The 11,378-nt window shown below is 43.1% G+C and overlaps 1 protein-coding gene across 1 annotated transcript in view; it reads right to left on the reverse strand.

The window, feature by feature from the left end:
- The window catches only part of LOC128132888 (uncharacterized), an 80,345-nt gene extending 72,619 nt beyond the window's left edge, over positions 1–7,726 (reverse strand). Inside the window, exon 1 of the mRNA XM_052769888.1 lies at positions 7,541–7,726. Coding sequence (XP_052625848.1) covers positions 7,541–7,726 — 186 coding nt within the window. The remainder of the gene's footprint in view (positions 1–7,540) is intronic.
- Positions 7,727–11,378: the final 3,652 nt, after the last annotated feature.

Raw genomic sequence — 11,378 nt, forward strand, 5'->3', positions numbered from 1 at the left:
GAAGGACTCCTCGTGGCAAAGAGGGTATCATCGGATGAGAACCCAGCAGATCCCCTCACGAAGGGACTGAGTAGGGTTAAGCATCTTCAGCATGCTCGGAGCATAGGGCTGAAGGATGATATAAGTTTTAGTAGTTAGATAACCCGGAAATTTGTAAAGTGTAATTGACATTTGATGATGAATAAAAGGTGTTTTATTTATGAGTAAAGTGTTGCTATCTCTTGTCAATCGTTTACTATATTTCTTTTGCATGTTTTGACTTCCAGAATAATTTTGTTTGGTATAGCATATTATTCAAACCTCCACAGTCGATCATATGTTGGAAGTAGATATGAATCAAGACTGTCATGTTTGGTTGTAGAGGTCTTGGACAAGGATACAACAATCATGAGTGCTCATAAGTTCTGAGCATTGGACACAACCCACGCTCACTGGAATCACTTCATGGAATTTTATCTCGAGTGATCGTGAGACGGTAATATCATATAAGTCTTCAAACCTAGAGATATGATTTGTTACTTACAAGTTGGTTATGCATTGACTGTACGAAACCGCATTGGTAACTCGATGTTATAAAACGTACTTTTGTGTGTAATTCAATAAGTGGTAGAACAAACATATGAGTCGAAGTTTATCTGTTCCTTCTTGGATTAGAAGCTGGTATCTGGGCCCCTCGATGATTTTGTTTTGACCCATGTACCGGGCCCGGTCAGAACTAAGTTGATGTGTTCAATTAAGTTCTATGTCAAACAAATCAGAAATCGGGAAACAAATGTTGGACAATAAGCAAGACATGTTCCATGTATTTGTCCGGCTGATATCTAGAACAGAGGATTATATGATCACTTATCTTAAATGGCGTATCATCATCTTCTCAGTTCCGAGAGACCTTGAAAGAGCTACGATTGCCGGTCGGTTCCTGAAGTACTAGAGATATAGTTATTAGACTTATCCAAGTGGGAGACTGTTGGATAAGGTGTCTAAGTCCATAACTATTTCGGGCTTGTACTTGACCCGACCCGGCATGGTCCATTTGGGTTGCATGGCACCATGCAATTGGATAGACTAAATGAGAGAAATAACACTTGGAGATTATTAATATATTATAAGTTCTAATATATTAATAATATTATTTAATTAGTTGATCAAAGAATTAATTTGGAATTAATTAAGTGATCAAAGGATAACTAATTAAATATATGGGTTGATTATGTAAATCATCCATATCTTGTATAGTGGGCTAAGAGGCTCCATGGATTATCAAGTTGGGTTCTACCCATAGGATGCTCCATGGGAGTTACAAACCCATGGGTCATGGAAATGAAGAGTCATGACACATTAGGGTTTACATGGTGTAACCCTAGATGTGCCAACACTATATAAGAGTCCCATTCTCCACAAAATTGGCTACACAAGTTGAACACTAAGAAACTAGAGGGCTTGGCCGATTTTGAGAAGTGTGTGTTATCTCAAGAGTCTTTCCAAGAGCATTTGGTGTTGTGTGAAGCATTTGAGGCATCACACTTGGGGTGCTAGGCTCACAAGGTTTCAAGGAACACAAGCAACAACAAGGTAAGTTATTCTATCTATGATTCAAGTTAAAATTGTTCCCCATGTATGCTAGATAGGAATATAACCTTGGAATTCAACTTTGCATGATAATTAGACAAACATAGATCCAAGGTTATTAGGGTTGCATGTACACTTAGGAAGTGTTAGAATGCTCAAAACCCATCAGGAATTTCATCCCGAAATTAGAGTTTAAGCAAATAAGTAGTTACAAATAACTAAGTAAAAAGACGAGGATATTTCAGTTTCATCTGATCCTCACGCTCCCAAGTGAATTCCGGTCCTCGCTTGGCGTTCCAGCGAACCTTCACGATCGAGATCTCTATCTCGTCGAGTGGGATTACGAGAGTCTCGTTGGACAGACACTTTTTCAAGTTAGATACGTGGAATGTAGCATGTACGTTACGAAGTTCGTCGGGCAGATTGAGTTTGTAAGCTACAGGGCCGATTCTCGCGAGAATCTCGAAAGGCCCTATGTACCTCTATAACGACCAAACAGATCACATAACATATCATCATCCTAACCAGGATACCGATCTAACCGGTCACTAGCATAGCATCACCCTACATCTCAGGATACCGACCTCAACCAGGTCTCTAACATATACCATCCTAGCTACTAGGATGCAACATATCAAGGCAATATCATAACAACAAATACCCGGATCTCAATCCGATAAAGGGCCGACCTTGGTGCCTTAGACCCTATTGATATAGTGAGGATAACTCACCTTGAAAATTGCCGACTGAACAGATAAACCCAAGCTACTCCTACCACTGATACGATCTCCAACACTGGCCAACACCAAGACACTGAACTCAAAACAATATCCAACAATTACCAAAATACCCTTGGAAAATAACTGGTCAACCCTTGGCCAAAGCCAACCCATGACTGACTCTACTCGTCGAGTCAACCCAATGACTCGCCGAGTCCACATACACAGAACTTCCCCCCAACCGCGACTTAACTCGCCGAGTCACCCCAAGACTCGCTGAGTCCAGCAACTCTGTGTCCTTTCTCACTAGACTCACCGAGTGATCCCTTGACTCACCGAGTCACAGCTCAACCAGAAGAAACTTGGACCTCACGACCAGACTCGTCGAGTCCAAGAACAGACTCGCCGAGTCTAAGGCTATATTCAACCTACTCGCCGAGTTGTTCTTCCAACTCGCCGAGTTCCAGACCATCTTCAAGCAACTCGCCGAGTACACCTTTGTGACTCGCCGAGTGCCTCTAGATCTCATCCCAAACAGAACCTTCCAGGCCATGCAATTGATCCAAAACGTAGATCTAGCCTCCTACAACCCATCCATCACGTAAAGTGGCAAACTTTACGTGAATCCAGAGAGATCTAGGCATTTTACACTTTAGGGCTAGGGTTTGGGACATGATGGCTTCACTAATCAGTCAAGAATAGGGACTTTAATGCACTTAAGACCTCCTTCACTCCAGATCTGAGGTAGCAACCTCAGATCCACTCTTCAAACTCAAGATACCACAAGCTAAACCTCCCATACATTCCAAGAATCATGAATCTAGAAGAATGACAGTCCAAGAACGAGATTATACCTCAAAAAGAAGCCCCAACAGCAATGAAATCCGAATATAAGAAAAGCCCCTTGCTCCAAGCCTCCTAACTCTCTAAGATCTTCCTCCAAATCTCTTTTCCAAGGTTCAATTTCATTCCAATCCTTCACAATCGCGTTTCTAGGGTTTTCTGGACTTAAGGGAAGGTAAGGAGGCTGGGGAGAGGGTATAATGTCCTATATATAGGGCTCATCCTCCGAAATTAGGTTTTTCTACACTCAGCGCCTACTCGCCGAGTCCATCCGCCGACTCGCCGAGTCGGCCACTTAACACGCGACCAAAATCGCGACCCTACTTGTCGAGTCCACTCGTGGACTCGCCGAGTTGCCCTTTCCAATTTACTCTTTTAGCCCTTCAACTTTACTCTTGACATTCTGGGATGTTACAACCTCGGATTAAGCTTCCCACGCTTACCTAAGCGTATGAAGCCCTTCCAGGGTGAGACTTTGAGAAGGACTCGGTCCCCCACCTGGAATTCCAAAGGTTTCCTTCGCTTATCAGCGTAGCTCTTCTGTCGGTCTCTAGAGGCTTTCAATCGTTCACGGATCTGAACGATCTTCTCTATCATTTCCCGAATGAATTCCGGACCTGTGAGAGTACTGTCAGAAACTTGCCCCTAGCTCATTGGGTATCACCCACTTCAGCCCAGCACAGAGGGGATCTACACTTTCGGCCATAGAGGGCTTCAAATGGAGCAGCCTTGATGCTCGTGTGATAACTGTTATTATAGGAAAACTCGACAAGGGGTAAGTGGGTATCCCATGCCTTTCCAAAGTCGATCACACAGGCTCTCAACATATCTTCCAATGTTTGGATGGTCCTCTCACTTTTTCCGTCGGTCTGTGGATGGTAAGCTGTGCTCATGTCCAGCCTTGTTCCCAGGGAGTGTTGTAGCGATTGCCAGAATCTTGAGGTGAACCTACTATCTCTATCGGAGATAATGGATATAGGTACACCATGTAGTCGTACGATCTCCCTAATGTATGTTCTCGTATGCTTCTCCATCTTGTCAGTTTCTTTGATAGGCAGGAAGTGTGCAGACTTGGTCAATCTATCGACGATGACCCATATGGTATCAAGTCCACCCGTTGTCTTGGGCAACTTGGTTATGAAATCCATATTGATCCGCTCCCACTTCCATTCTGGAATCTCTGGTTGTTGTAGTAAACCGGAGGGCTTCTGGTATTCGACCTTAACCTTTGCGCAAGTAAGGCATTTGCTTACGAAGGTAGCAATCTCTGCTTTCATATTAGGCCACCAGTATAGCTTTTTAAGATCCAGATACATCTTATCCGAACCTGGGTGGACGGAATACCGAGTGTTGTGCGCCTCGGTCATGACCAAGTCTCGGAAACCACCGTGCTTCGGTGTCCAGATTCGGTTCATGAAATATAAGGCTCCGCCACTGTTGGCTTCTAAATTCTTATCCATTCCTCTGAGGGATTCACTCGCCACATGTTTAGGTTTCATGGCTTCAAGTTGGGCCGCCTGAATTTCCTTAGACAAGTGTGAATGGATGGTCATTGTTAATGACTTGATCCTGCGACCAGAATATTCCTTCCGACTTAGGGTGTCTGCTACTACGTTGGCTTCACACGGATGATAACGAATATCGCATTCGTAGTCACTGAGTAGCTCGACCCACCGTCGTTGTCTCATGTTGAGCTCCTTCTGATCGAATATGTGTTGTAAACTCTTGTGGTCGGTAAAGATAGTGCTTTTCATTTCGTACAAGTAATGTCTCGAGATCTTCAGAGCAAACACCACTGCTCCTAGCTCAAGATCGTGGGTCGTGTAGTTAACTTTGTGTGTCTTCAATTGTCTCGAGGCGTAGGCGATGACCTTACCTAGCTGCATCAGAACACACCCGAGCCCTTGATTCGATGCATCGCAATAGACTACGAAGTCTTCTATTCCTTCGGGGAGGGATAATATTGGTGCGGTGCACAAGGCTCGCTTGAGAGTTTGGAACGTTCTCTCCTGTTTCTCTTCCCAGTCAAAGGCCACGCTTTTCTGGGTCAGTGTTGTAAGAGGTTTCGCTATTCGGGAGAAGTTCTGTATGAATCTGCGGTAGTAGCCAGCGAAACCTAGAAATTGACGAATTTCTGTAGGTGTCTTCGGTGCTGACCAGTTCTCAATGGCCATAAATTTGGATGGGTCCACGTGGATTCCCTCTTCGCTTACCACGTGTCCTAAGAATTCGACTCTTCGGATCTAAAATTCACATTTAGAGAACTTCGCATAGAGCTTCTCCGCTCGTAAGGTACCTAGAACTTGTCGCAGATGATCACCATGCTCTTCCTTACTTCGGGAGTAGATCAGGATGTCATCAATGAATACAATGATGAACTGATCCAAGTAAGGTCGGCATACTCTATTCATCAGATCCATGAAGACTGCAGGCGCATTGGTCAATCCGAATGACATCACCACGAACTCGTAGTGTCTGTAACGAGTTCGGAAGGCTGTCTTCGGAACATCCTCCTCTAGCACTCGTATCTGGTGATATCCGGATCTTAGATCAATTTTGGAAAAGTAGTTCGCCCCTTGCAGTTGGTCAAACAAATCGTCTATGCAAGGCAGAGGGTGACGATTCTTGACTGTTAGCTTGTTGAGTTCTCTATAGTCGATACACATACGGAATGATCCGTCTTTCTTCTTAACGAACAAGACCAGTGCTCCCCATGGTGAGAAACTTGGTCTTATAAAGCCCTTGCTGAGCAGTTCGTTAAGTAGACCAGATAGTTCCTGCATCTTTGCTGGTGCTAATCGGTAGGGCGACTTGGCTACTGGGGTAGCTCCTGGGACTAAGTCGATTCTGAACTCGACCTGTCGTTGCGGAGGTAATCCTGGTAGCTCTTCTGGGAAGATGTCGGGAAAGTCGCTCACTACTGGAATGTTCTTTAGTTCCTTCGTTTCGAGGTTCGTATCGACGACGTGAGCAAGGAATGCATGGTATTCTTTACGTAGATACTTCTGTGCTTGAATACTCGATATAATACGAAGACTCGCGCCGGGTTTGTCACCGTAGACGATAAGAGTGTCGTTAGACGGGAGGTTTAGACGGACTGCTTTCTCGTAGCACATGATGTCAACGTGATGAAGACTTAACCAATCCATGCCGATGATAACGTCAAAGCTTTTAATTGAGATCGGCATAAGGTCGATTGGGAATGAATGGTTATCTAGAGTTAGGGTACAACCTATGTATATGCTATTCGTGCTTTCTGTTTTTCCATTAGCCATTTCTACTGTGAATTTTTCTTTAAGTGTGTGAGGTTGTTGTTTAAGTATGCGAGCAATTTTGTGGTTCACGAAGCTTTGCTCCGCTCTACTATCAAACAAAATGCATGCATAGGACTTATCGAGGAGGAACGTACCAGTCACCACCGTCGGGTCAGCAACTACTTCCCCATGGCCTATTGCTAGTGCCCTCCCTGCTCCGCCAGCTTTCTTCGCTTTGGGGCAGTCCCTCTTATAGTGGCCCGCCTCGCCACATCCATATTAGGTCTGGCTCACGCCAGAGCCGGGGACTTGGGTGATCGGCCTCGCCGGGGATTTACAAAAATGGACGGTGTGTCCTTTCCTGTTGCAGTTAGTGCACTGCATTTCACGGCAGGGGCCGTTGTGGTGGTAATTGCATTTGCCGCACTTAGGAAAATTTCCAGCATACTGCCCCACCGGAGCAGCAGCAGCAGGGGTTGTTGCGGCATGCACTGCCACAATTCGCTGCTTTTTGGCAACTCGCTGCTTCTTCTTCTTGTCGTCCCAGAGCTTCCGCTTAGTGTCAGCGGGTTTGTAGGGTTCCGGGATGGCTAGGGTGGTTGTTGTTGCAAGGGTTTTGACTACATGGTCAATGAGTCGTTGTTCCAGTCGTTTGGCACTGTCGAAGGTAGCGGGGTTTGATGATAGGACATTCCCCTGATACGGAGGCACTAGCCCCCATATGTACCTTTCGATCTTTTTCCCTTCAGTGGGAACCATATTGGGGTAGAGGGCCACCAGTTCGCTGAATCTGGCGGTATATGCGACCACGTTGGTGCCCTTCATGGTTAGGCTCCAAAGCTCTTGCTCTAATTTCTGGATTTCGCCCCTCGGGCAGTATTCCTCAATCATGAGGTCCTTCAGGGTTTCCCAACCCATGTCATTCGCCACTACTAGAGTTAGCGCTTTAACGTGGCCGTTCCACCACGTCAGGGCCTTTCCTTCAAAGGTGCATGCGGCATATTTGACTTTGCTCGCAGCAGGGCGTGAACAGATTTCGAAGACTGATTCAGTCTTCTCGAACCATTGCGAGAGGGCAATGACTCTGCCGGTTCCATGAAAGGACTTCGGCTTGCAGTTGGTGAAATCCTTGTAGGAGCACTCTCTCGAGCGCACAGGGGTTTCAACAGGAACTGATTCCACCAGGGTTCCACCTCTGCTGGCATCAGAAGAGTGGTACTGAGCCATGGTGGTTGCCACTGCTGCAGCTACGGCAGCATTCAGGGCTACAGTATCAATAACCGGGGGATGAGGTGGTGGTGGAGGTGCAGGGTTTCGCCTTGTTAACTTGCGCGGAGGCATCTTTCAGCTATTAGTTTATACAGACAAAAACCATGGTCAATTGTAAACGAGGTGAGAATGACACATGGACTAAATAGCCATAGTCCAACAGTTGAATGAGCGTACGAATTGAGATCACAATAGGAAATAATAGTAGGAAAATACAAGTGTATAGATTTTCCCGCAGATTAGATAGTTGTCAATATTACTGGTATTACTGATGTAATAAGTTCAGGGAAAATCGACCTAACAGGAGGTCTTACATCATACCATACGGAAAGTTTGACAGTTCCTAGATTCTTAATTAGAGTACTAAAAGTTAGGAATATTATACAGACAAGTGCTACTTAGAGCGCAGATATTAGAGGCTATTCCATAACCAAAATACAAAGATGTACTAGGCATCTTCTAACGGCGATGGGAATTCCTCGGGCGAACCCTGAGGTCTGCCACTTGACAAACCACCTCTTGAAGGTTTCGCTCATGAGCCCTCCGACGGGCTCGAAGTTTCATGACTTCAGCTCGGGAGGCAGCCAGCTGTTGCTGTAGGGTTTCATTGGTTCTCCTGGTCCGTTCCATGTCTTCTTCAAGACGGCGGATGTGGCATGTGTTGACACCAGAGTTGGAATCAATATCCATGACCTTGTCGATGGCTGCTCGACCTTGCTCAACATTACGAGCTATTCTGCGGATAATGACGAGCAGATCTCGGTCTGCAGAGCCACCTTCACTAAGGTTGTAAAAACTTCGGTCCCCAAAGTATGGTAAGGGTTGACCCTATTCATCACTCCAGCGATTCAAGTTGGTTGCCCACAAGGGAGTGGGACCTGGGAAAGTTGGTCGAGGGTTGTTGTTCGGGGCTTGACCTACTGGCGGTAGGTTGTTGACTTCAGGCTCAAAGTCAGATCCATCAGAAAAGCCTTCTGTGAGGTGATCATCCAAAGGGATTGGATGCTGATCTTCGGGCTCTTCTTCGATCCACCCGACATTGCCTTCATTTGGGAAGTACGGGTAGCCATGATGGAATCCATCCATTTAAATCTACGCGAGAAGGGAGGTATAAGAATATAGTATATAAGTAGCTAGTAGTAGCACAAAATACACCTATAGTATTTTAAGTTTAGGTTCTACAAATCTCTTTGTGGTATTGTTGGTAAGTTTTTAGACTTGTTAACATATCACAACCATTCTAGGGCATATGCTAATCACTCCTCAGACCAGCATAGTTGATCATGCTATGCCATTCCCAGGTCTGACCATACATCCCCGAGCTCACTTGTGATATTTAACAATCGTAATACTTTTGTTCGTGTCATTGTGACACTGATTTTAGTATGAATGTAGACTAGTATTCTTAATTAAATATTTTAATATCTAAAGTATAGACTCTTAGTCAGAGTGTTTTAATCCCAAATGGGTTTATAGTTAGTAGATCTTTTATGGGTTGACATACTCAATTCACTATAAACAATGCTCTGATACCAATCTGTCACACCCCAAAACCAAGAACGACGGAAACGTTCTGGGGCGGAGGACGTCATGTCAAGTATCACAACACAGTATAATAGTAAATAAGCAAACAACATCATCCATTGCATTAAATATATAATTTTAATACAATTGTGTTCTGTATAGTTATAGACACCAAAATATAAATCAAAATAATAAGATGAGTCTTGGATGTGCTCCATCTTCTCAAAAGCATGGCCGCGGTACCTGCCTACTATCGGCCTGAGAATACAAGTTATTTTGAAAGAGTTTATCAGCATTAAGCTGGTGAGTTCATAAGTATTTTAGTGTCGGTGTTTGTTATCAAAACGTTTGAGCATGGTTTTAGGTATGAGTTTGTAAAAGGTATGTAAATGTTTGTAAGTGTTTCTAAAAGTTTGAATCTCCTAGAAAAACCTATATTTTCTATTAAAGTAGCCATCTACCAAGGCTTAACTGTTTCGTATGTTCGTTTGTTGTAAAAGTGTGTAATTTCCCAAGTGTAACTATCATTAACAAAATATAGTTTGTACATTAATGTTTAAGTGAAATAATCACTAAATATAAGTAAAGGGTAAATTACTGTAGTACTGTAGCGTTATTTTATAGGAACTACTGCTGTATTAACTACCTTAAACTGGATTTATATTAAGGTATTATGTGATTAATTGCACCATACTATTGACTGGTAACAACGACATAAGTATGGTCGTAAAAGAAATGACGTTTGGCACCCGCAGACCTGCAGGTCCGGCTATAGCTAGCAGCAAGGTGTAGGATAGTCAATCCTATATAGATCTATACGAAAACTCACGCTCTCCCTCCAAGAGACTCTGGCTACAACTTGGGCCATGACATTTAAGGCATGCTCCGATACAGTGGATCACAATTATGTTAACTAATTCATGTATATGTTCTCTTTCTATTATAGTTGTATATGTTCTCTTTCTAGTATAGTTGTATATGTTCTTCTCCGAGTATAGTTGTATATGTACTCATAGTAATGTAACAGATATGTTCTCATAGTAATAAGTATTGACTCATGAATGAACCGACTCATTGATCTAGCAATAGTATAAGTATGATCCTATGCTACCCCGATGCTAGCTTACTAATGATGTAACTAGTACGCATGAATATAGAGGCACTTTTATGTCTATATATGTACACATGATATATAATCAATATTGAAACGACCTTCGAACGACTACCCGATATCCCACCAGACCACATCCAAATCGAGGAAAAGGAAACAGGGCGGACGGCCTTCCAAAGCCTTTTAAACATTGTTTATATAACTATACATATACGGGCATGCAATTTATTATAAGTATAACAAGGTTATAGTAAAAGTATTTGATAAGTAAAAGAGTTTGTAAAGTAGTTTGAAGTAAAACAGTTTGATAAACAATTTGAATGGAAATAAAATCATTGGTTTTGTAGTTATTAATCACATGTGATAGATGTAATAACTATAATTACTCAACTTGTATTCCCCCCCCCATAAAAGCATTTAAAACATTTAAAATTATTTCAAAGGTTAATTAAAGGGGTATGAACTCACTTGTGGTGAGTGGATTTGATTGAAGTGTCGGATACTGTGCTAGGTGGCAAACGGAGACTTGTACACACGCACGAGCGTAGTTATCATATAATGAACATATATATAACTAGTTAGCCAAATAATAACTAATAAATTAAGTTGGAACACTCTAGAACATGAAAACACTTTGTATAAGTGTTATAAGTCCTAAGGGTTGCATCTAAGTTGTTGTGGGACAAGGCTAAAGGGGTTTGGGGTTCCAAAACACCTTATATATGTGTTTACTCTTCAATAAACTCCACACAAGGAGTTTACGGTCGTAAACCCTTGAGTTTACGGTCGTAAGCTCTCAAACATATTGACATTATTTGTTTTGAAGTGTTACTTGATTCCTAGAAGCAATTCTACTTGGTGGTTAAATCCTTGGACTAGTTTAGGGCATTAAGACACTCCTTTTAGGAGTTTACGGCCCTAAGGCCATTTCCTTTTGAGTTTACTGCCATAAACTCATATGGAAGTGGATCTTTTTGTGCTTTCAAGTCCCAAACTCATTTAGGAAAAGTTCTAGAAAATTATCTAAGGCTAATGAAGGTATTAGGCACACTTTGGTACCCCCTTTTGATGTTCACGGTGAAAGAACCT

Source organism: Lactuca sativa, chromosome 3, assembly GCF_002870075.4.
Source record: "Lactuca sativa cultivar Salinas chromosome 3, Lsat_Salinas_v11, whole genome shotgun sequence".
Classification (NCBI taxonomy): domain Eukaryota; kingdom Viridiplantae; phylum Streptophyta; class Magnoliopsida; order Asterales; family Asteraceae; genus Lactuca; species Lactuca sativa.